The 25888-nt window shown below is 46.1% G+C and overlaps 2 protein-coding genes across 4 annotated transcripts in view; one reads left to right on the forward strand and one right to left on the reverse strand.

Moving 5' to 3' along the window:
* Nucleotides 1-25888, forward strand: part of LOC115319638 (proline-rich protein 36) — a 164179-nt gene that overhangs the window by 7702 nt on the left and 130589 nt on the right. Inside the window, exon 3 of the mRNA XM_040216711.3 lies at nt 9911-9979. Within this exon, the coding sequence (XP_040072645.1) occupies nt 9911-9979 (69 nt within the window). The remainder of the gene's footprint in view (nt 1-9910; nt 9980-25888) is intronic.
* Nucleotides 2981-25772, reverse strand: LOC115322420. Of its 3 annotated transcripts, none has more exons than XM_040216710.3 (11): nt 25634-25764; nt 22775-22975; nt 22514-22717; nt 22369-22404; nt 22217-22294; nt 22087-22161; nt 21901-21972; nt 21717-21788; nt 21553-21603; nt 21227-21298; nt 2981-3013 (listed from the first exon to the last, which is right to left on the reverse strand). In XM_040216710.3, the coding sequence occupies exons 1-11, from the start codon at nt 25644-25646 to the stop codon at nt 3009-3011; spliced, it is 879 nt and encodes a 292-aa protein (XP_040072644.1). In that variant the 5' UTR covers nt 25647-25764; the 3' UTR covers nt 2981-3008. The 3 variants fall into 3 exon arrangements, with proteins under 3 accessions (XP_040072644.1, XP_040072643.1, XP_040072642.1); XM_040216709.3 differs by lacking the exon at nt 2981-3013 and adding an exon at nt 7667-8092 and having other exon boundaries at nt 25634-25765; XM_040216708.3 differs by lacking the exons at nt 2981-3013; nt 21227-21298; nt 21553-21603; ... (4 more) ...; nt 22369-22404; nt 22514-22717 and having other exon boundaries at nt 22883-25402; nt 25634-25772.

Raw genomic sequence — 25888 nt, forward strand, 5'->3', positions numbered from 1 at the left:
TCTCCGCGCCAAACGTTTTAGGCCGAAACTTCCAGAAACTTACGCGGGTACGAAAGGTGCTCCGAGTGGCGGTCCGGAGTCAGTCTCGCCCCAGCGCTCGATCCTGCTGTTTCGCCGGCATCGACGCCTGTGACGCTAGCCTCTCTTTATTGTTTTGGGCGCAAGTTCGCCCCATTAAACTTTCAGTTTCTTCAGTTATTGGTCGCCGTATCAATTGTCATTCGTGTAAATATCCTGCTCCTTACAGTTGGACTGCATAAAAAAGCCCTGCGATACTTTTTTTCACCATTTTGTGTTGCTGCGTGCCAATAAACCATTCTGGTAAGCCAGACTTGCGCAGCTGTATAATTGTCGTTGTCGTTGACGTCGATACAAATTATGCAATGCAGAAGTATCTTCAAAAGTAATTGAATTACATTTCTAAGTATTTGTACCCTACTCAAGATACTTTACATTGAAAGTAACGAGTAGTATTTTAAATACTTTATGAAGCAGGTATTTTGTAACTTAACTTAAATACTTTTATCGAGTATTTTGTCCAACACTGGTTAGAAGTGGCAGTGGCTGCAAGTGTTATGTGGAATTCTAAATACTGGATAGCTGAGTAGGAGTGGTGGGCAGCAAAGGTCTCGCCAAGAGATTATGGGAGTTGGTGATCTCTTTTTTCAATTATTTTCAAGATATATTTCCGACTGGTTTTGACAATATGTTTGTGTTCCCTCTGTTGACTCATGAACAAGTGAATTACAGCGTGTCTCCCCCAAATATTTAGTGTTTTCTTTTTTTACCCGCAAAAATAAACTATGCTTTGCAAAACGCTCATTTCCTCCAAATATAGCGCTAGAGGTTCGAACCAGGTAGCAAAGTTTCAACAGTAACTGTTATCTGTTCAAAAGCTATAAATGCTTTTCTGAAATTTTCAACAAATAATGGGGTCTATTTCTGCTTTGTCTTCGGTAACTGGTGTCACAAAGCTCTGTCGGCCGCCATTTTCCCATTAAAAATTTCAGGAAATTACTTTATAACTTCTGAATAAGGTAACGGCTAGTGCTGAAACTTTTGCATCTGGTTTGGATCTCTAGCGCTACATTTGGACAGTGTTTTGCGAAGCATAGTTTATTTTTGCAATGAAAAACCCCTTTAAATTTTTTTTTTTGGGGGGGGGGGGGAAATACTGAATAATATCTGAGACAAACGAGCAAACACAACAAATGGACAACTACCTTAATATGTGGGTGTGGGTATGTTTATCCAGCCTGAACTTAGTCGGCCTCAACGGGCGACGTGTCTTTTAGCTGTAGATGAGAAATTTAGCCGATGCAGTACAACCGCCTGCCTGGGGCCTTTGACGTGTATTACGCACTATTGATACACGACTGCACGCTCGTAGGATGCTCATTCAGATCGAAATGGGCAGGGGTGGGCATTAAACCCAGGATCCCTGGGTTCTGCGGCGCGAGCTTTCTCTCCACGTGCTCCGAGTGGGTGTACTACCCCACTCGGCCACCGATCTTCCCTACCTTAATGTTGGTGGTTGCCTGTGCTTTTCTTCATCTCCTTTCGAAAACACATATTTCGATATTCGAACATGATAAACAAACCACATAAAGGCACCTGTCTGGGAGGTTTAATTGCACTCCATTTATTTACGTAATGACATGGTCCTTTGTAGTACCCGATTGCACTCATGGATACCCTGTAAATGAGCTTTACTAGGTAGTATCAATTGTTATTACGTGATAGTCTCTGAGGTGCTTTCCTCTGCTGGTAGTATACGAGGGATTCAGCTTGAAAACTGATAAAGGACATCTGCAACCCAACGGTAGGGCAATACGGGTAACGTCATCCTTGAAAAACAGCACTTAAAGGGACACTGACAAGGTGTTTATGCTCGCCAGGGTTTTTATTTGTACACGACATATGAGAGCCTAATTACCCAGAACACAATTTATGGCTCGAAATTCATTTTCTTTCTGCCCGAAAACCGCCAATCAAGAACTGGCCGGTTTGAGTTGCGTTCACTCTCTTCTTCGTGGTCACGTGCCGTTTTCTACGGTTTAGACCACTCATGGGCACGTTACCATAAGTGTTACAGTTAGGCCTCATTCACGCAGCCTTTCCACCCTAAAACCGTCACGGGAGCATGCCAGGCCGGGGACGCGATGGCAGGGTGTCCGAACAGGCTGCTCTAGCAAAGCGATGGCGGCCGCGACGGCAGGATTGGATTGGATCGGATTGCTTATTTATTCAACTTAAATTACAAAATAAAGAGATTATTGTGCCTGAACATTAATGTGTACACTTCTTTTTTTGTAAATTAAGGATTTGTGTCTGCTATTAGCAATTTCCGCCGAAAAGGAACATGAAAGACAACACAAGCGTTGGCTGACTGTTGGCAACCGAATGACAAAAAATCTTGCAAACTTAGCGAAACTTTTCTGTTTTGTGATTGGTTGGTTTTCGATGGGGGTGAGACTCCGTCATCAGCCGGGACGCCGGTGCCATAGAGCACCTCCTGCGTCGCCTGGCACCCAGCGCGGCACAGCTTTCCGTCAGAAACCGGAAATCCTCTCCCCTGCCGGTAACGCCCCTCGCGACGGTGCCGGGATTGAAGAAACGCGGGGTGTGCGAATGAGGCCTTACAGTTACCAAGGGGGAAAAAGTAACTGTTACAGTTACCGCGTTCAAAAAACATGCTTTAGTGTTAGTGTTACAGTTACTGCAAAAGCAATAACGCCACTACTTTCTTGTTACAGTACAAAACTTTGACACAAGAAATCACAAACCAAAACAATATTTTATTTGTTAGACTATGGTGAGAAGAAAGGTAAACTGAGAAAATTAAAAAAATTTAAACCCGAAGGTTTTTTTTTTTGTTTTTTTTTGCGTCATTTGCCGTTTCAAAATTTTGATATGCATCATTTATTTGCAAGCATTGTTATAGCTTAGAATCAACCGTTTTTCAAAATTGTCATCGGCCCATGTCGGTGAACTTTTTGGTTTATTTTTCACTCTGAAACGAATGAGGAGAGAGATGGTTACATAATGACCTTATGGGATATATACTCGGAAGCAGGCCTAAACATAGCAGGTCAAACAGGTTCCAAAAAATAAAGGGGGAAAAAAGACAATTAGTTTCCGGTGCTCTACGAGTGTTCGAAACGCCAATTGCGGAAGTCTTGTTTACTCGAGCGGCTCAGCAATGTTTCGTCCTTCCCGGAACGATGGTTGTTTTCCCGGTCCTCGTCGTCTCCCTCGGGTTTCGATGGGGCCGGGTGACCGTGGAATGCTGTGTGCGGTGCTGCGGGTGTCTGTTGTACTCGGCAGTCAGGAACCAGAAAACTCGTGATGATCGTTTTGATAAATATACTGGAAACGACTCATTTTTCGCGGGCTCAATATTTCGCGATTTAGGTCAAAGCTGAAATTTTAGAATAATTCGTGGGTTCTTATTTTCGCGACACGGGGGGATCTCAATATAGATTCCAATGTGTTTACTTTTTACTGGAATTGTTTGCGGGACGCCTACAATTTGCGAAAATTAGCTCCTTGCGAAAATTAACTCGCTTACAGTATTTAGTGGAGATCTCAAAGGGGTGCGAGGCGTCCAGATAGGAGGTCGACTGCGAAACCACCACCCCGCAGCGGATCAGAGTCACCACTACGATGGGTTCGACTGCTGGCTGCACCCCCTAGCCGGAACTCGCAAAGGGAGTGCACGGACACGCAGAATAGAGGGACACCCAGGGGTTTATTGGCTCCGCCAATTAAATACAAATAGAGTAAGACTAGTAATGGCAAGGGGTGTTCTTACCTTGCCATACTTTTGCGAGAGCCTGGACGGAGGTGGGGCAGCAGAGTGCGTGGCCACATGTCCGACCAGTTTGAAGTCCGGCAGAACAGTCCCCTCTCCGAGCGGCCAGAGGATACGCTCTCTCTTTCTTTTCCTTGCTGGCGGCTCCCGCCTCATCCCCAGGAGGCGGGCGAGAGGAAAGTTCTCTACGTCCTCCCCAACGGGGGGGACACGGGCGGAGGAGTGGTGAGAGTACACAACCAAGATGGCTGTCTCTTTTTGCCACGATAAGGCATGCTCCGGTCGGAATCCAGGCGGCTCCCAACGTCGCGCACGCGGCCCGAAGGTCGGATTAGGGCAAGGGAGCCAGAGGCTTCCACAATTTACACTTGAGAGTGAATATGATACAGGGGCTGCCACACTGCTTCTGGCGCTTGCGGCAGCCCAACGCCAACAGTAGCGCCTGGGCGCCAAGTCCCTTGCCACTCACAGCAAGTTCTCTGTCCGGCGATGGCGCACTATGGCCTGAGTTGCTGCTGCGCCAAAAAACCCCAAATTCATTCTGTCCCGCGAGACAGAATACACGGGACCCTTGGGACCGCGGGAGGATGACTTCTTGCTCAGCGCACGGGCTCGTTCAAACTCAACTTCTCCCCCAAACAGGCACGTCAACGTTCCGAAGGGTGGCTGGTCCTCCCTCTCTCCCCGGAGCCGCCCACATGGTCCTGAGAATGTCATTTACCCAATTACTCCGACGGCAAGAGCGAAGGCTTTGTTTACTTCCCTCGCGGGGAAATCTGCTTCCACTTTTGGGAGCTGGCTGCCGCTTGCCGCCCAAGGGAAAAACACAAAGTATCTGGAGTCTCCGAAGGATGCTTCGGGTGACCACGCCGCAAATTCTCCGAGCTCTTTCAGCTAAGCTCCTTCGGCCATTCCTACACGTCTCCCCGAAAACTGCGCTAGGACTTCTGGACTAGCCAGCATGTTACAAAAACAGGATGGCCGAAACCCCAACAAAAACACAACAACAAACCGCTTAAACTCAAGCGAAAAATAAAAACAAAAAAACACATGGCCTGAAATAACCAAACAAGGCACCTCTAGCACTAATTGCTAAAAAAAAAAATAAGAAAAAAGGAGAACACTTTTTACTATACTCTGTTTCTGAGCAGGTCTCCCGAGGACGGGGATCGCTCGCAACGACGACAGCATTGGTGCCGCAAGAACTTCCGCAAACAAAAGACCACACAAAAAAAAAAGAATTAACAAAGCACGGCAAACCAACATTTAAGGAAAAACTGAAAGTGCATGGTGAACACTGAACAACGCTGGAATGTTTGGTTGCACAAAATTACCGCAGCGGTGATCACCTCCTGATCCGCCCACGGCTGACACCATTTCCGTAGAGCGATTAAGTGCTCCTCTGCCACCCTGCAATTACACCATACCCGAGCAGCTGTGTCAAGTGTCGCGAGGACAGTGACGCTCGCCAGAGCTTCCTCTATGCCCTTGAAGGCGTGCCCGGCTCGGTCTCTCCACGGAACTGTGTTTGGTGCTTTTTCGCGGTCAACTTGGTCAAAGGAAGAACCAGCTCTGCATCCCTGGCGCGCCATATCCTTCCCAACTCCGAGGTGGTCGCCCCGCGCCGCCCACTTGGTGGCAGCCATCGAGTCACACCCTCTGCACAAGGCCCGTCATGGTGACTCTGAAATTCAACTTGAACAACTGCAGTAGCTCCCTTCGTGACTTCGAAGTCAACCAGTCTCCCCAGCGCCTGACTCCTGGTTCTCCGGGAGCTCCTCCTGACGCAAGAACACCCTCGTTCGCGCGCGGCTTGATCGGCCTCGAATTCTACGACAGTGTCCGGTTTCTCGAGAGCGCAATGGGCGTCGGACCCCACGGCAGGATCAGCCTCAGACCCCACCGTACTCTCCAGTCCCTGAACAACAGGATCGGCCTCAAACCCCACAGCAGTCTCCGATTCCTGAACGACGCGATTGGCCTCAGACCCCACGACAGTGTCCGGTTCTTGGAGAGCGCGATCGGCGTTGGACCCCACGACAGTCTCCGATTCCTGAACGACACGATCGGCCTCGGACCCCACAGTGTCCGGTTCCTGGAGAGCGCGATCGGCGTTGGACCCCACGGCAGTCTCCTGTTCCTGAACGACACAATCGGCCTCAGACCCCACAGCTGTCTCCGGGTTGCCTCGCACGTCCGGTTCTGTCTTCCTCACACATCGAGCCTTGGGCGCCGTGTGTTCTGCTGCCCAAAGCTGCGTCTGTTCACGGCAGTCCCGTAGGAGCTGAGCTCTTGCTCTCCTCTCCCCGGAGTTCTGCGAGTCGTTTCTGCAGCTCTAGCTCCTTCGTTTTTTCCTTGCAAGGGCTAACTGAACGCTTAGCAGAACTGCCTCCCCATGCGACCCCTCGTCGCCTCCGTCACTAGGGCTCCCCCTCCTACACAAGTTGCACTTCGCCATGCAGTTAAGCTCGCGGGTGTCAGCCGGCAACGAAAAGGAAAGCGACCACGTACCTGGCAGTGCTGTAGAGTCCACGAAAGTTGTTAACGCCGCCGAACTCGCGAGTCCATCAATTACAGCACGCGGAGTCTGTTGCCTTGTACCGCCGTGCACCGCACCAACACAGGCGTCGTCGTTTCCGCCCTTGAAGTCGTTGAAAGTGGCTGACGATGTCCACCATCCTATCGACTGCGCCAGTAAAGATTTGTCTTTCCCAAAACGGTTGTGATTTTCCCAATACTCGTCTCCCTCGGGTTTCGATGGGGCCGGGTGTCCGTGGAGTGCTGTGCAATGCCGCCTGGCGTTCTCGGCAGTCGGGAACGGGAGGGCTTGGTGGACATTTTTTGATGAATATATTTACAATGGAGGGCGAATATGGTACAAGGGCTGTCACGCTGCTGCTGCCGCTCGTGGCAGCCCTATGTTGACAAAAGCATCTAGGCGCCAAGTCCGTCGCTGCACACAACAAGTTTTGTGCCCCGCAAGACAAGAGTATGCGGAGTCCTTGGGAATGCGGGAGGATGACTTCTTGCTCCGTGCACGGGCTCATTCAAACTCAACTTCTCCAAAAAGGCACGCCGACATTCCGAAGGGGGGCCGCACCTCCCTCTCTCCCTGGAGTTGCCTACATGGCCTTGACAAAGTCATTTCCCCAATTACCCCGGTGGCAAGGGCGACCACCCGCTTTCGCCTTGGGAACGAAGGCTTTGTTTACTTCCCACGCGGAGAAACCTGCTTCCACTTTCGGGAGCTGGCCACCACTTGCCGCCAAAGGGAAAAACAGGAGGCATTGAGCGGCTCCGAAGGACGCTTCGGGTGACCACGCCGCCAATTCCCCAAGCTTTTTCAGCTAAGCTCCTTCGGCCATTCCTACAGGCTCCGAAGAGAATGAATAAGTTAAACAAGCGATGGCTTTCTGCACAATATAGGGACGGCTTGCTTGAAAACTAATAGGGATGAGGAAACGGTAAATGGCTGGGTTTAAAAATGTCAGCACAGACATATCCCAGACACAGCCCAGACGGAATACTCGGGCACATCGCACGACAGTGGTGTAGCAAAAAGTTTTTGCCGTTCAGCAGCAATGATGGCGAGGCCCAGCTGGATCTCGCTAGCATGAGCAGTGCAGTACAAATGTAATGGAATTGTCTTTGTGTAAATTCAGTGTCCATATTTATTTTAAATAGGGGTGCACGTGCGAATATTGAAATTTTCAAATGTGAATCGAATACGAATAAAACAAGAAATGGGCTTCAAATATAGAATCGAATATGTGTCCTGTAATAAAAAATTGCAAAACAAGAGATAACAGCAGGTTTTATTGCCCTTTTTTAAAATAAATCGATGTAATTGCGTTTTACTGGGCTAAAGATGCTTCTAGTAATGCACTCATTACAATTATCGTGTAGGAAAATTAACTGTTCAACGTGTTCAGAAAGTAAGCGCTCCCTCCGCGCCATCACAACATTTCCGCCAGTAGAAAGACCCTTTAATCGTGAAACCTGCGAAATTTCACTAAAGTTCGAAGAAGTTTGACTTATGGACAGTGTTGCCCATCTGCTACAAGAATATTTCGAATTTCGGGAAACAAAAAAGTTAGAAAGTAGTATATTTTGTATAACTTTAACTAGGCATGTTTTTGCATCAGTGCTGTCTGTTATCAAACATGTAAACTTTTTTTTTTCTATGCATGTTTTTGTATTTTGTATTTTTATGTTTTGTCTTCTTGCATGTACGCACTTTGGTGCACCCTCTTGTAGGCTCTTGGGCTGTTGAGGGGACTGAAAATGTAATAAAATAAATAAATAAATAAATATTTTATAAAATGGTTTCCAATGTTTACACCATATAAAAGCAAACATATGCACTTTTAACACTTTCATTGGTTATTATTGTGAACCAGTGATGCCAATAAACCCAACAGATATTGCACTTTTCCTCTGCCAAGTAAATCAATTATTTTTTTTTTCGTGGATGCGCACAAAAGTATAACTTTAGTTGAACCTTTGTTGAACATCACGTTGAAAGTTAGAAAAAGTCGAACTTAGTCGAACTCGAACCTGGGCAGGTTCGCGACATCCCTAGTTTTGACCACCGTTACTAGATCAACTCAGTTATGGAACTTCCCATAGACGCTGTGCATTAGAGGGGGTCCGAAACAGTGTCCGATTTTTTTGCAGCTAAGTGGCGCTGCCGGCGCATTATTCCACGCGTTTTCGTCTGCTACTGCTCCGCGGCTGCTTGCGAGTCCCGACTTCTCTCGAGGTTCAGCGTGGTTTTTAGTTAATTTTTGCCCTTTCGCCATTAAAAATTACAATTTGAGCATGAAAAGCGCTACAACTGTTTTGGCATACGCTTTGCATTATTGTAAAATGCTGCCGCCTTAGCTGTGCTGACAGCCCGAAGCGTTTCGAACCACCCAAATTCGTCGGCACCACAATCCGGTGGCTACAATCGGGGCAAGTTTGTACACACTGTAATAGTAGATGTGCCGATGACTACCAACTGCAGCAGAAACAATTTGAGAGTCGTCTGCTACTGTCAGAAAAAGTGCCACGAACATCTGTAAGCTCAGTAGGCCAGATGCAACGGCCATGTACAATCTCTATGGCAACGGTGACAAGCGCGCCGTCAATGATGATGATAGCGAGTATTAAAGCAGAGTGCGCGCCCTCTAACAGGCGCCACGCAAAGGGACCTCCCTCCGGAGCGGAGTTCCAGAACTGAGTTGGTTCTAATAACGTTGGTTTTGACTTCACTGGTGTGGCAGGAGTTTTGTCGATGGCGATGCAATGTTCTGCTCAGACCTAGCTTTTTCTTTTTTTAATTTTCAAACATTTATATTAGATAACACTCTTGAGATTCATTTTATATTTATATTTCACTCTCGAGGTTTATTTTATTGTATCAATTTATAGAACATGCAATTGCATCACATATTGCTATAAAAGCGCCACACAACAAAGGGCATAGTGAAAAAGAAACTGAAACTGATCCTGTCTTGCTGCCATCGGACAGATAGAAACAAGGCAGACTGATAATGCACGCATCATACGCCTTTCTTAATGAATAAATATATTCATAGGGGAATGCGCGACAAGCAGATTATTCGTTACTTGCTCGAATATTCATAGTTTCTGTGAATATTCGGCTTTGGCCGAATATTCGGGAACTTCCGAATATGAAATTTTCGAATTGAATAGGTTTTAAATAAGGAAAATATTTGATTTGTATTCAAAGTTTTTAATATTTGCACACCCCTACTTTTAAATAAACCGCAGGCCTCCTCCTTTTTTTTCGGCATAGAAAATCTCCCGGATTTGGTTTCTCCGAACTCGGCAGGTATGCCGCACTTCTCGTGGCATTTTTTGTCGGCAAGGAAAAACCCGTTTGGGGGTCTAGAAAAGTAAGTGGTGTAGAGCTCCCATTGCCGGCATGCTCCATTGTTTTGGGGGGAACTCACAGTGGTTGATTTGGAGTATGGCTTTTGTTTAGTTCCTCATGCCCTAAAAAATGAATGGTATTAGTTGTTTGTCGAAAGAATGTTGTGCCACGCTCCCGCGAGGATCTCTCAATCATTCCCGCCTCTCAAATCGCAGGCTGGCGGCGTGCCAACCCAAATTCCTGAAGCGGCTCAACACCTTCGCAGTCTCCCTCAACAAACTCAGGTGCGAATCCTCGCCACCCGGATGCAACGACTGTTGGCGCTTCTGTCTCAGGAGTCGGGCACGCTCGCGAAAATTGCTGTGTTGGTGCTTGTTTGTTTGTTCCTACACCGGATTTAGCGTAATCTGTCAAAAAGCAGACTTTCTCCGCTTGTCCAAGTCCTGTTACCTGTGTATATTGCACAGTGGGCAACAAAACAATATTGGCAAAAGACAGAAAAAAGACGAGAAATTGGAGGAAATATGTTGTAGCAAAAACGCAACAACATACCTTGTACAATGTTTACTCATAACAATCCTTTAAAATTACAGAATAAAGCACAGGGCATGTACTTCAGATCGAGCATAGTAAATGAAACCTGAGTCATTTATTTGCTGGGACACGGTAGAAGGTACCTTTTTATGTTCTTAAAGCTAATGAAAAACCAAATTTGTTGTTGGTGTTTATACGGCGTAAGTTGGTCTGTCTGTGAGGTGCGGCGACACTGGTTTGCGCTGTAGATGAAAAACTTGGCCAGTACACTTTACCGCTGCTAGCCTGGGGTGTTTGACATGCACCATGCAGTAGTGATACATAACCGCACGCCGGTACGATGCTCATCCAGATAGAAATAAGCAGTGGTGGGGATTGAACCCCTGTTTGTTTCGATCTGGGGGAGCATCATACCGGCATACGGTCGTGTATCACCACTGCACAAGCTGGATAGGTTTAACTACCATTAAACCTATCCCACTTGTATCTTTTCGCATAAGTGAGTTTTTTTTTTAAGTTTGCTTGTTGGTGTGGGGACACGCTAATCTTTTTTTTGGAATTTGATGGTTTCATTGTTTTTGCTTGTTATATGAGTTGACTGTTGAAAGGAAGTCTGTGCTGTAATAACGTATGTGGCAGGGAGTCTGGCTGACCCAATCAAGTGTACGAAAAAGCCCAACACTCGTCTGTGCCCAACTAGCCCTTTGTGCTGTAGAAAAATGCTGTGGTAACTTTTTTGCAAAAAACTGGATTATTGGTATTATGTATGATAAGAACTAATACTTCCAGTTTCTTTTTTTTGTGCATGATTTCGGAGAGTTTAATAACCACGGATAATATTTGAATAAAATAAATACGAGGAAACCAGGTTTTGCTATTGGAAGCTTCAGGCATGTGACAAGTGGCGGCACGGTGTGCTCCTAGCAGAATCATTTTGCGTAGGCATTGTGTGTAGCACCTGACCCTAGTTTCTAATCAATGTCAGCTTACCTGAGCACAGCAAAACATTTGGAGCAGACGACCTATGCAGAATCGCTTTTCGGAGGGGTGGCCAAAGTAAAATAGTTTGCTACCCTCCCCCCCCCCCCAACACACACACACACAATATACAGTCATGTCTAGTTAATTTGGACACCCCACATAATGAAAGAAATTTTCTGCGACCTATCTTTCGCCATGCAATTTTGCCCCGCTAATACGGAAACTCCAGTCTGGACTATAGACAGCTATTTTGTGGATGAACTGGGCAAATACAGTCACTTTTTCCCCTTATTACGGATGCCAGTACTCCAGTTGAAAAGAAAAAAGGTTAAAAAAAATGAAAGACGTTTACAATTCTCTTGTACATGTTGATTGAAAGCTGAGACTGTGGTTTGAGAAACAGAAACTCGTGAAGTGACAAGAAAAAGGGACAGACAACGTCTCAAACTCAGCTAAAAGCTTTATTGCCTCTATGCCTTATATACAGCTCCCCTAAATGTCGGGGGAGGTGTACACCTCTCTCGACGTTCTGGGAGGTGTATATTAAGCGTAGAGGCAATGAAGCTTTTAGCTGAGTTAGACGTCGGTCCCTTTTTCTTGTCACTTCACGAGTTTCCGTTTTTAAAACCACAGTCTCAGCTTTCAATCATCATGTATAACTTACACCAGCGCGCCTGTACTTTAACCGTTTTTACAACTTTCTGTAACGCCGAATTAGAGCACAGCTTTTGAGGAGGAGGAGGAGGGTATGCCCCGTCTCCTTCTCCCCCCTCCTCTCCCACTCCCCTCCCATTTTGCGGAAAATTGTAACTAAATTTGCCGCTAAATTTTGCAAAAATTGTCCCGCTAAATTTAGCTGGGTAATTTTACCGTTAAATTTAGGAGGCGTATTTTTCTCTAAATATAGCGGGACCTTTTTTTGCTAAATTTAGCGGTAACTTTTCCTCGTCATATTTATTGGGAAAATTTTCGCGTTAAATTTAGCAGAAAAATTTAACAATAACTTTCTTGCTAAATTTAGTGGGGAAATTTTCCCTTAATGCAACGTGCGGTTACGGCCGCTTGCATTTTTTCCATATTGCAACGCACGCGGTTACGGCGACGGTACCGCTCAAATTGGAAACGGGTGCCTAAGAGCTGTGCTTTAAAACTCGACCGAGATATCGGTGAGCCCAAGAGGTCACAGTGTGCACCCAAACGTTTGTTGCGGGTCTTGCGATAAGAGGCGCGCCCCAAAAGAGGTTTTTGTTTTCTCTTTTACTTCAAACATGTGATTACTAGGGATGCTGTGAACCACCCTAGGTTCGAAATCGAAAGGTTTCAATATTTTCAAACCAAACTGAGGTTCGAATTCGAAAGATTTCGATATTGTCGACCATACCGAGGTTCGCCATCGAAAAGTTCGCAACTTTCAGACACAGTGGAGTTTCGAATTCGGAAGTTCGGAGCTTTCACGGTTTCTAAAAGTTTAAGTTTGATTATTTTAAATATTTCTTTTTACTTGAGGTTCGAGAAATTTGAAGATCTCGAACTCTCCTAACTTGAAATTTGAGAGATTCAAAAGTTTTGAATTTCTTGGGATCTGAAATTCGAAAAAAATTGAAGATTTAGAATTTTTTAAATTTGACGTTTGAAAAATTAGATTTCAAACTTCTTTTAATCTGAAATTCGAAAAATTTAAATGTTTCGAATTTTTATAGATATGAAGTTCGATAAATTTGAATATTTCAAATTTCTTTCTACATAAAGTTAAAAAAAAGTTTGAAGTTTCAATTCTCTTTTAGAGCTAAATTTGAAAAAAAACTTTGAACGTTTCGAATTTCTTTCAAGTCCAAGTGCACAGAGTTTGATGTTGTCCAGTTTCCACTTTCCTCCACGGTTTCAGTTTCAAATAATGTTTTCACACCTAACTGGTTGTCACGAAATTAAGTTTACCGTAATATCCCGAGTCATCGCCCATCCCCGAGCCATCGCCCACCCCATTTTTTGGGCCAATATCGATTTCCGAAAAAAAAACACCGAGTCATCGCCAACCCCTTCAAATACCCCAGCGCGGACTCTGCGATCCGCGAACACTCATCCTACCCGAATGACGCGGCCGCGGACCTTACAGTTGGAGGACGTCCGTGACAAAGTAAAACGATGGAGGGAAAGACACTTCTTTTTGTTTACGCATTTCCTCCGTGAGCGACCCCAAAGTGGTCGTGTATCCGTGCGAAAAGAAAACGATGGAGATAACAAAATGAGAGTTTGTTAATGTAACCGCGGAGTGTTAGGTCAAAGCCTGTCTCCGCCGAAGTAAGGTCACCACGAACCCGCTCATTCTTCCCGCCAGTCGCGACCGCGGTTGTGCAATATTTTAGGCAAAGCCAAAGCGTAAATAAAGCTTTGCTGGAACGTCCTACACAGACGTTTGCAGAGCGCCCCAACCGTGCATTGATAGCCCGCCGTGCACGGACGCACGTATGTACGCACCAAACAAGAGAGTTGCGCAAGAGCTTGCAATTGACAAGGCGCCCGACTTGGCCCGACGCCAAAGTATTTGCCAACGCGACCGCCGGCTTTCCCGCTTTCCCAGCATTGCTCTTGGTCGCTTCTTTGGTCCGCTCGCTCGCTCGCTCGCTCGCTCGTTGCGCCTGGTCGGTTTTTCTATTTTCTTGTAGACTTTTCTTTCTTTTTTTTTTTTTTACTAACTAGGAGAACATAGTGGTGACATTCTTTCACGGAACAAACGTTTGCGCTATATGCAGATCGGCGGTGTTTCTAGCGCGTATGCAAGCAACGGACTTCGTTATAGTAAAATATTCTTTCGTGAGCATTTTTTTCTATAAAACAATGAAACTAAATCGAGTTTTGAGTTTGATTTATCTCTTGTGCATCAGCGCTAGATACGCAGAGAAAAATAGGCGGTTTTTTCCGCTTTTTTTCAAGTGTTTGTGCTCACCCACCGAGACATGGCCCACCCCACTTTTTTAACGAATTTCAGGCGGTAGGGGGGTGGGCGATGACTCGGGATATTACGGTAGAAAAGTTTAGGTGTGATATTTAGGCTGCGCGAAGTTGGTCAGACAATTAAATGAGACGACGAGTGTCCCGGATGTGCTGGAATAGTTGTCAGTGCAGAGTGACATGTGACCATAGCTCAGTAATTGTGACCAAGTGACCCAAGGGGGAGTGGGGGGGGGGGTCTTTAATGTCCATCACGCAGTAGTGATCACACGAACGCACTGTTTAACGATACTCATCCAGTTTGAAACAGCCAGGGGCAGGCTGGTGGTTGAGGCTTAGAAAAACCTTTGAAACGATCAGGAAAACTGCCTCCCTACCCCCTTGCACGCTGGTAGCAATCTAATCAAATGCCGCCCGAGTGACGCTGGCATATAGTAAGTTTAGTTTGTACATGATGCCGATTCCTGGGACTGGGAATAAAATTTGAAAGAAAAAGTGTAAGAAGACAAAAAAAAGGGGACAGCACAACGTCTCAAACTTATCTCAAGCTCAGGACAACGTCTCAAACTCAACTCAGCTGAAAACTCAGTTCAGGACGTCTCAAACTCAACTCAGCTGAGTTTGAGACATTGTCCTGTCCCTTTTTTTCTGTCTTCTTTCACTTTTCCTTTTAAATTTCATTCCCAGTCTCAGGATTTTGCATCATGTTCAACATACACCAGCTCGCCTGCACCTTGACAATTTTTAGGTTGTAATTGCTTTGGAGGTTTATTTTCCGGGACAGAAGAAACGCGGAGCAAAAAGCACAGAAGCCGACCCAACTCAAGGTCGAGGAGCGTTCTACCATACCAGTGGCGTCCGAAAAGGAAAAACAAAGGGGGGGGGGGGGGAAGCGCTCCAGTCCCCCCCCCCCCCTTCCCCCCCCCCCCGATATTTCGGACTGCTAAAGGCCAACCAACAAGCAGAAAGAAGGAAGCTCTCCCTCAATTCCTCCGTTCAATTTGAGAAAGACGGAGACCCTCCTCCTCTCTACCTGGAGTAATTCAGAGATCCGCTCTTGTGTGGAGAGGAGGAAAGTGGGCGAGTGGGAATGGAGAGAAGGAAACTGGGAACCGGTTTTTTCCCCAGTAGAAGACGATTCTGTAGGTCGGACTTTAATTAAGATAACAAAAAACAATGTACTTTTCCTTTCTTAAAGGGCAACTTCGCTTCATTTTTGGTATTGAAAAAAAAATGCAGTATTCTTCAGTATCGCCTAGGAAGACCACATGTGAAATGTTACGACACAGTTCTGTCTAAATGTTTCTTAAACAGTCCGGCAAACTTTGCAACTCGCCAAGTTGCCGAAATCGCCTGACTTGAGCGGGCGAATTCAGGCGCAACCAACAGCGGAGTCAAGGCTACGGCATGGGCGGAGCCAACATTGAGCTAAATGTCATTATCATGGCCCCCTTTTGCTTGTTTTCACTTCTCCGGGCGAGCGTAGCGCATGACGTCAGCAACGTTGCCTCTCGGCGCTCAGCGGTGTCCACGTGATTGATGTAACGCGCCTGCGCAGCGTGTTTCTTGGGAGCCTAATTAATAAAGCTTGGACTTGGGTTTGGGCTAGTTGATTGTACATTGAAAGACATGCTGCGCTGCGAAGTTCTACAGAACAAACGCGTGACTAAAAATTGAAATGAAAAGGATGAGTTTACATTGAGATGAGGAGAAACACAACGAACACAAATGGGTGCAGACTAACAACTGTTTATTCTTTTCTTTTTCCTCCTTTTCAATGCATGATTTTCCCAATGCATGAGTTTGAAAAGGAGCGAACGCTATGGAATAATGATAAATGTCTTCATGAAGATGTGTGGACTTTCGATTTTTGTGGTGTTTTTCCCGTTTTCTGATAAACGTTCGGTTTTTGTGGTGTGAGAGGGGAACTTGAAGCTGGTGCTGGTGTCCGCCTCGTTATGCTATGTATTGTCTCAGCAGTTCAATTTCCTTTTTGTTCAGTGCAATGGAAGGATCACTGACACACGTGCCGTGCTTCCCTGATGCCATGTGGAAGGCTTCTATGATTTCTCGTTTGTTTCTATTTTTCGATCTGTCCATGACTGATGTGTTTCCGAATAGCGGTTCGCAGCTGCATCTCGCGCAATGCGCTGCTAAGTTTCCAGGTGCTTGCAATTGCCCGCATGAATATTTATGTTCTCTGAGTCTGTCATTTAAGCACGTCCCCGTCTGCCCGATGTATGAGTTTCCGCACGTCAATGGTATTTTGTAGACGACCCCTTCTACGCATTCGACGAACTTGTTTTTGTGCTTTACCCGACACGACGATTGACCCAATGTGTCGCCTTCCTCTTCGTTAACCTTTTTGCACAGTCCTTTAAGCTTAAATGGGGCGGATAGGGCTACTTTGACCTCGTGCGTTTCCGCGATCTTTTTCAGTTGGTGCGAAAATTTATGAATGTATGGCATCACTACCAGAGGTTTTTTGACCTGATCCTTTTCCTTGGTTTTGTGATTGCCTCTGAGTGTTGCTATGCATTTTTCTGCCACAGATACTAGCAGGGACTCTGGGTAGCCGCTTGCTTGTAGTCGGGTGATTTGCCTTTGTAGGCCTTCTGACATTCTGTGGTGGCAAGATTTCTTTATGGCCTGCCATACGCACCCAGAGGCGACGCTCCTCTTCACCAACTTGGTGTGCCCCGAGTCGTACGGTAGTATGCCTTTTGCCCCTCTTGTCTTGTACATCCAGCATGTATGCTTTTCTCCAAATGCCATTTCGATGTCTAAGAATTGCAGCCTGCGTCTCTCCGGTGGTTCAAATGTGAATTCTAGGCCTCTGTGCACTTGCTTGAACCTCTGTTTGACCTTTTCGCACACGTGGTCTGTCATTTTGTTCATCGGGAAACATACCAGGAAACCGTCCACGTATCTAAAGCACTTTGTAACTCTAATCTCCTGGAAAAACGGCACTAGATCTCTGTTTCCTCTTGCAAGGTATATGTCTTAAAAGTAAACATTTGACAGAAGTCTGTCTGGTTGGGGAAATGATTATTAAAATACGACGACCAACCAATCCCTAAATCAGGGGCCCAACGTTTCGAAGCCGGTTCGGCTTCTTCTTCAGGGGCGACTATGGAGGAAAGGAGCCGTAATCTTCTTTTTCCTCTATGACGGAGGCGAATGTGCATGATCCCATCTTCTTCCTCTTTGATCGTTTTTTTGAAGACAACTGGTGGAGTCCGTTCACATACACAGATGGCAGTGCACCAAGAGACCTATTAATGTTTGTTGGCGTGGTCTGAATGTGCCAAGATTCAAGGAAGAGCCTCTGGCGAGGATTAGTTTCAATGTCCAGGATACGTGTGTTTAGAAAATCAATGCGGTGGTCATTTTTTTCACAGTGTTCAGCAACCGCGCTGCGCTCTTGATTGAAGTTGCGCACATCAGCCTTGTGTTGACAAATCCGTTCATGATACAGTAAAACCTCGTTATAACAAAACGGGATATAACAAACTAATGGATATAACAAAGCAATCATAATTCCCCTTGCTTGCTAATAGTGGGAAGAAATGGACATTGGCTATAACAAACTAATGGTTATAACGAAATAATTACGACCGCTCCTTCAACTTTGTTATAACAAGGTTTTACTGTAGTTCTTTGTTTCCCCGATGTACGAGGACGGGCACTCCGCGCAGGGAATCTCGTACACCACACCTTGCGCTTTCTCTTTAGGGGGCCGATCTTTTGGTCGTGGCATAAAGCGTCCAAGGGTTGAAATTGGCTTGTGGGCCATCTGAATGCCCTCCTTTGCTAGCACCCGTGCCAGCGCTTCACTTGTTCCCTTGATGTATGGGACGCTGATGCGCGTGGTTGGCCGGCGTTTCGTGTCAACCTGCGACTGGCGGTGTTGTCGGTTGCGGTTTTGACAACGGGCAATTCGGTGTATGAAGCTGCCCGTATATCCGTTCTTCTTGAGGTCGCAAATGATGGTTTCTTCTTCTTTTCGTCGGTCAGAATCAGTTGAGCAAAGGTTCTTTGCCCTTGATAGGAGTGTGTTTACCACCGATACTTTATGGCTCGTTGGGTGGTTGGAGTCAAATTGTAAGTACCTTCCGGTGTGCGTTGGTTTGCGGTAAACTGAGAACTCGAGATGGTCTTTCTGCCTTCGTACAAGCACATCGAGAAACGGTAAGGTGTTGTTTTTTTCCCGTTCCACGGTGAATTGGATGTTAGGCTCGATCGAATTGAGGTGTGTCAAAAAGTTGTCTATTTGAGACTTCTTCATGACGCAGAAGCAGTCGTCCACATATCTTAGAAACACCTTGGGGCTTTCAGCGAGGGACTGGAGAGCCTTTTGTTCTATGGCTTCCATGCACAGGTTTGCCGTGGCGACAGAGATGGAGGCCCCCATCGCGGTTCCACTGGTCTGCTTAAAGTACTCTCCTTTGAAGCTGAAATAAGTGTTACTCAGGCAGAATTCAAGGAGGCGGCAAAGTTCGTCCACGTTGAGCTTGGTCCTGTTGCTCAAATCGCTGTCTTTCTCCAAGGTGTTTCTGGCAGTCATGACTGCTAAGGAGACCGGAACGCTTGTGAACAGGGATATCACGTCAAAAGATACCAGAATCTCCTCGGCGCTTATCTTTAAATGCGAAATCTGCTCCACGAAGTCGCTGGCATTGCGCACATATGTCGGGGTTTTCCCAACGAGAGGAGAGATAGTGTGATGAAGGTAGTTTGACAATGCTTTGAGCGGAGAGGTGGTGAAGTCAACGATGGGTCGGAGGGGGACGTCAGGTTTGTGTATTTTTGGAAGTCCGTAGAAACCGGGGGTAAAGCCATTCCGGCAAAGAAGGCGCAGGTGAAGGCTCCTGGAATCTGGGTGACCTTTGAAAATATCCGTAAGCATCTTGTTTAACTTCGTCTGGACTTGTGATGTTGGGTCTCTCTTGAGTTTTTCATACGTAGAGCAGTCAAGGAGATCGCGGACCTTATGCTCGTAGGCATCCCGGTCTAGGACGACCGTTGAGTTGCCCTTATCCGCTGGCAGGATCACAATGTTGTTGTCCTCTCGAAGCTTCCGAAGGGCTTGCACCTCTTCTCTTGATAAATTGTGTCGGTGATGTTGTGGAAGTTTTGATAGCACACCAACTACTTTTTGTCGGACTCTTTCGCGAGCGTTTGAATCCAGCTGCGCGATGCCGTCTTCTATTGTGGCAACCATTTTTGGTAAAGGCGGCTTCGTCGTTGTCATGTTATAACCGTGACCCTTTGCTAATACTGCAGTCTCACAAGGAGAAAGTAGTCTTGAAGAAAGGTTCGTGACAAACCCGTCGATGTTGTACGTTGCCTTGTTTTTCTCCGTCAGTCTCGAAAATTTTTTACGCTGGGCTGTTTGCTGTTTTGCTGCAGCGGTGGCAGCGACACTTGTGGCGAACGACTCTAAAGCTGGAAACACGTCGGGAATTTGATGTTCCAGCTTCCGACGAGTGAAAAACAGGTCCAGCTCTTTCTTCTTTATAGTTGAGTTGCACTCGTGTATTCGAGCTTTAACTAACCTGTGCTCCGCCTGGTCGATAATCTTGTGTCCCTCTGGTGTATGGACGATGCGTTTGAGATGAAGACTGCGGGGAACCACGTGTGAATCTCGGCAGTTTCTTGTAAAGTCAAGACCCAGACAACACACAGACATCCGCTGGACATCCAAAGGATGTCCCGACTGGGACATTAGGGACGTCCTGCGGATGTCCGAATAATGTCCAGAAGACATCCGAAGTGAAACACCAAAGGACGTCCTCAGGATGTCCAGGAAAGGATGTTTCCTGGACTTTATTAGGACATATATAGGACATTGTATATTTTCATACTGGTGTACTAATTTACACTACAGTGGGATAAGACCACACAAGTCTCGAAACAAATAAACCTTTATTATTTCAATGTAAAAAGCAAAGACAGAGAAATAACATATGAGGTGGCATCAATAAGTATCTGAACAGCCACCACTGAACAAAAAGAAAATGCAGCACCACAGTGCGACACACCTGACCCTTCCTAGCAGGCTTGCCAGTCACTGTGTGGTGACAAAATGAATTCCGAGCTATGCTTGTTTGTTTAAAAGGTATTTCACAACTTTCTGACCGCATAAGGCAAATAAAAAGCTCAAACAGCACGTTTACATCAAATTTCCTGTGAGAATTGGGAAGAACATGTCAAAATACCACACACTCCTCACCAAGCATTTGGTGACCATGATTTAGTAAAAACATGTATAAGTGAGTGGCATGGACATTTTAGGCAAGGCCAAGAATTCCTTGGAGACGATGAAGAGAATGCCCTCCGAGAAACATAACATAATATAGCAAAGTTAAAGGAGTATGAAAGCAGTTTCTGAGAGTTCTTTAGTGACAATAACTCAATCTAAGTGCTCCAAGCGTTCTGAAAACCCAAAATTACACAATCAGGCGTGGCCCATTTTCCTACTAAAAACACGATTAAAGATTGTTACACGCCCCCTTCTCTGAGATGAATATTATTGTGAGGCAGCCAACAAGGGGCGCTTGTCAGCCAATTGCTAGCGATGGCTTTTCGTGCAGCCAACGAGTGGCGTGATTTCTGAACGTGTGGATCGGACTTCTTTTCAAAACAAACTATAATAGTACAAACAGTCAAAATCTCCACACATTCAAGTGTTTTCATTGCTCTAGTGTGTATAGTATGCATGTATTTCTGTTGCCTCGAGATACATAGGCAGTTTCGTAATTTGGCACTGGACATATTTATTAACTGGCACCTATAAAATAACATCAAGAACAATCTTATTCAGAAACCACCTTAGTGCCTCTTTAAATAAAAACACTAAGATAAATACTGCTCCTGACATATATTGTATGTTTTAGGAAAGCCATGCCCCTCACGACAACTCACACTCATTAGAAAAAAACGTTTCTAGACACAATACCTTTTCCGAATCGTCTTTGTCATGCACGTAGCATAAGAAGTAGAAGCCCAGAAACCACTATCGCAAAATTTGTTTCTGATTGAAGATCTAAATAGATATTACATACCAGGCACCTGTGCATCTGTGTTTACCCGTCCAGTGCCAGGGTGAGACATGTTCATAGGGGTTACAGGTGCATCTGAAATTTTATAAAATGCTGTTCTTGTTACATCGAGTCGGCTCACAGGAGACCACTGGTCAAATCGGTTTAATCAATTCGGAGCCCGGCGTTCGTCAGCCCGCGCACCCCGAGCCTCGAGCGCTCAGTGCCCTCGCTCCTCGAGTGGCCACGAGCTGATAAGCGCCGGTCTGTCAGTCAGTACATAACAGTTCTCAGCTTTGATGTTATTTCGAAGGATATGAAAACTTTAGCATTCACAAAATAAAACTCACCGTGGTGTTGCTGCCACAGTGTCGCCGCCGCTAGAGGGACATCATTGGCACCTGAAATTGACAAGCAATTTTGCACAAAATGCTGAATGCTATAAAAATATTTAAAAAAGGTGAGAAAGAAATGAGTCAAATCTATCGAATGCCACTTAAGCTGCAAGATATACCTGCAGGCCGGATGCTTGAGTGAGGTGTCCTGCTCCTGTATAGAGTGTGCACTGGGGGGACGCTGTGGACACCTGAAACCAAAGAGTTTTTTTTACAAAATGCCGAATGTTAAAGAAAATCCGAGAACATGCGAGAAAAAAATGTGTCAAATCCATCAAATGCAACTTCCGCTGTAAGATCTACCTGTGGGCTGGATACTTGAATGGGGCAAAATGTTCGCATATGGTGTGTGCACTGGTGGACCCAAGTCATCACCTGAAATTGAAAACAGATTCTCTACAAAATGCTGAATGTTAACAGGAAATTCAAGAACATGTGAGAAAGAAAGGAGTCGAATCCATAAAACATAACTTTAGCTGCAAGATCTACCTGTAGGCTGGATGCTCGGGCGGGACATCATCCTGTTCGTGTGGGATGCGTGTACAAGCTGGACATTGTCGAGACCTGGAATCAAAATTAAATTATCTACAGAACACTCACCTTGTGCACAAGCAGTTACCTATGTACTGTGGCTGCATGCGTGAAGACTGGGCACGTGCTTGGGATGTGGCTTGGGACGTGACAGTTTCGTACAGGGCTGCAGAGGAAATAGTCACACTTACTCAATCCATGTACCTGAACATGCACTGAAGAGACATAAGGTATACACACCAGAGTGATGCAGAGGTGACTTAGAGAAGTTGGCACCTGGAAAAGGAGGAATAGTTGGTAGTAAGCCGTTTGAAGTTACACTAGATGTTTTCAAAGAATTTTTTCAACCGTCCTAGAGCATCGCCAACAATGCACGATGCCATACCTGTTTTCTTTCGTGGCTGGGGTGGCGTGGGTGGTTTTGGTGGTTCATATTCATCGTCGGAACCTGTAGTGTCGGTGCTGTCATCATAGTCAAAAGGAAAGGTCGGACGGCGTTTTCGCTTGCCACGACCTAGCTCTTCTTCACTAGTGAAGTCTGACGTATACTCCAGAGCCTGAAGTTTCTCCAGCGCCTTCTCATATGTGTCTGAAAGAAATTTACGCATTGAGAACTGGAAAGAATTTAGAGCAAAAAAGCACTTACCAGCCCAGTCCTTGATCAGGCATTTGACCTGCATCCAACTGTCTTGTGGTTTGACGCCTTCGATTGTCATTCGACGACGCTTGTTAGGATTTTTTTCCTTAGGCCAAAATGTCGTTTCAGTGCTTTCAACGAGCCATGTTTTGTGAATAATGGCCAAGCTGTGATCTTCTTCAGGAAATGCTACAATAGCAAACTTGTCACCTGAGCGAAGCAGGAAAGGCAAGCATTTGCATGTCCACCGAGTTATTTTTCCCTCTTTAATGCAGCATACTAAAACCGAACTAGCTTGTCCAGTTCATCTACAAACAATATCATAAACTAGATTATTAATAAACAAGCAGCCATAAAAACATTTCACTGTAGGTGCACCATTGGAATAACGGCAAATTTGTTTGCCAATGGGAGTCTCACACATTTCACTGCAATTTCTGAAAGTGGCCAGAAGTGAATGTCAGACAGTTCAGATGCAAGGAAGATGTTCAGCAATGATGAACTGCAGGGATAGCTGTAAAGGTCTTCTAGACTCTGGTACCTCCTTCCAACCAACACTGGTTGATAGTTCACTGCAGTGCGTGCAATGTTTTCAACCTTGATGATACTCTTGTCTTTTAACATGCAAGTGCAGTCTTTTTTGTTTGTTTTGATGGTGATGCCAGCAGGAAACGTCACGGTCTTGTACTGAGGTCCAATGCATCCGAGCGGCAATGGTCGACCTTCATGCCTTGCTGTCAGCTTGAAACTTTCTCCTCCAAGGAATACAGAGGAGACGGGTGGAGTCGATGCTGCCGACTCTCCAGTGTTGACAGCAGGAGATGCAACCAAAAATCGTTCTTCTACGATTCGATTGTAGACTTGCTGCAAGGGCCTTTCTGGTTTGCGTACATAGCTTTTGAGTTTACGCATGTAATTTTCGAATGGGAAAGCACTATAGTTGTGAAGAGGTCCATGAACTCTTACGTCGCTTGCCACATGAATCAAGCCATGAACATTGTGAGAGACTGCATGTCTACCATATAGTGTTATGTAGGTCTCAACAAAATGCCTTAAGAGCCTTTCTGCATACCCTAAGTGCTCTCTACAGAGTAATGGGCTGCAAAGTATGGTGACTGCACAGTGAAGTGTCATGAAGTTGTCCATCAGAGGCTTGGGGATCCTTGACCTCAGCACCGCTGGCCCCGTGTAAAGAACAAGCAAGCGAAATTCTGACGCTTTCCACCTATCAATGTCGGACAAGCTGCGTGGCTTCCGAGACATGTCTGATGGTACATAGTGCCTCATTTCAATGTTAGCTCCTGACACAGAATCTCTTGATGCACTTCCAATGCGGTAGGTTTTATCACCTTTCAGCCAAAGGAGTACAAGCTTGCGCACAACACCCAGACAGATGAGGTGCATATAGTCAAGTGGCACCTGGTCAACAATATCTATGGGAAGTTCTTTTAAGATAGTTTCTATGATGTGGTGGTCCTCTTGCTCTGCACGCCTAAAGCTAGCATTTGTTCGTAATGGAGCATCAAGATCAGGGAAGCACATTCGTCCCCGCACAAATTCTCCTTCAGTCGTGCACTTTGAGCAACTGAAGTAGCCGCTGTGCCCTTTGGTGCCAAGAATGTATGACTTGGCAGGCGCGTCGCAGATTATTGCTCCAACTTGCACTCGGAAGACCCTGTTGCCAATAGCAACACCTTCAGAGAGAACACCTTTCAGGTCAGACACAAACGGACTAAGGAAGACATTTGACTGAAGAGCCTTACACTGGCCATGATAGACACCAACTGGAAATGGGTCACTGCCTGCACAGTTAGCAGCTTGGCAGAGAATGGGCCAGAACTGATCCCGCGTGCTTTTCGTCAATGGTAGTCCATCTACATTCACATGAAGGATTATTGGATCCGGTATATTGCGCACAGGTTGCAGCGCTGCCCTGAGCCCCTCACTCAAGCCTAAATGGCAGTAATGGCCGGAATCCATGGGCCTCACATTATCAGTGACTCTTGGTGTAGACAAAAGTGCCCTGGCACATGTTGGGAGGTCTGAGAAACAAGAATGCGAGTGCAGTATCTTCAGGAGCTTTGTAACGGTATCATGAGGGACAGCCCCCTCTACGCTCCACCGCCGCAGCTTTTCCTTGAAACGTGAAACGTCGGATTCCTCTGATTCAGACAATTCATCCAACTCGACATTCCTTCGATTGTCTCTTTCTAAATGGTGTTCACGACTGTAAGGCAAGCCTTCCGAATCGACAGGGACGCCTCGTCTCGAGTGAATGGCGCTTGCACCGAAGACCGGTTCCGGAGTATCAGGCACAGTCTCAGAAAAACAGCACGTTGTCAGGACATCTTGCTGATACGAGAGACGTGATGGTTCTGCAATTAGTTCCGGCGATCCCGCGTGTTTTTGCGGCGCTCCTGCAACTAGTTCCGGCGACCCAGCGGGCCTTTCTACAGAAGCCTCATCCAAAGCTTCAGCTGAGCACATTGCATTTTCTCTACTAACTGACAGTATAAGTTTGAGATCGCTTTCCGCCGCACGACGAACGCGCCGATAAGCTGTTGTTCTGGGTAGAGCAGCCATATTGTCCATATCTACGATCTTCTGTGGTTCGCCTTGTCTTGCAACAGCCAAGCTCTGCGAACGATGGAAATGTTGTAACACTTTCATTACTCGGCCTAAAGTCATGTCACATAATACGGAGTATTAGCAAAGCGTTACTGTTGGCTATTGCGAGCGCGGTAGCCCTCTGGCCGCGCGCTGCTTCAAAGGGGGAGCGCGAGCCTCAATACCGCGGTGGCGGATCAGGGGACCGGTTTGGTAAAAATCCCGACTGTCGCTCCAAACAAAACGTTAAATCATACTTACTTCCTCCAGCCATGGTGGCTAGTGAGTTGTCAGGTTAGCGCAGTAGCACGGTAGCACGGTAGCACGGCAGCACGGCAGCACTCCGGACTCCGGGCTGTAGTCGGCTGTAGGGCTGCAGCTTTCCCGCGCGCACGCTATTAATGATGATGATGATTGCACAGCGGTGGCGATTGAAAGCTCTGCCTGAATTACTTAATTTCACTAATGTAATTATCTATGTTTTATTATAAAAAATAATTTGTAAAAATATATAAA

Source organism: Ixodes scapularis, unplaced genomic scaffold (genome assembly GCF_016920785.2).
Source record: "Ixodes scapularis isolate PalLabHiFi unplaced genomic scaffold, ASM1692078v2 PGA_scaffold9__187_contigs__length_104089568, whole genome shotgun sequence".
Taxonomy (NCBI): domain Eukaryota; kingdom Metazoa; phylum Arthropoda; class Arachnida; order Ixodida; family Ixodidae; genus Ixodes; species Ixodes scapularis.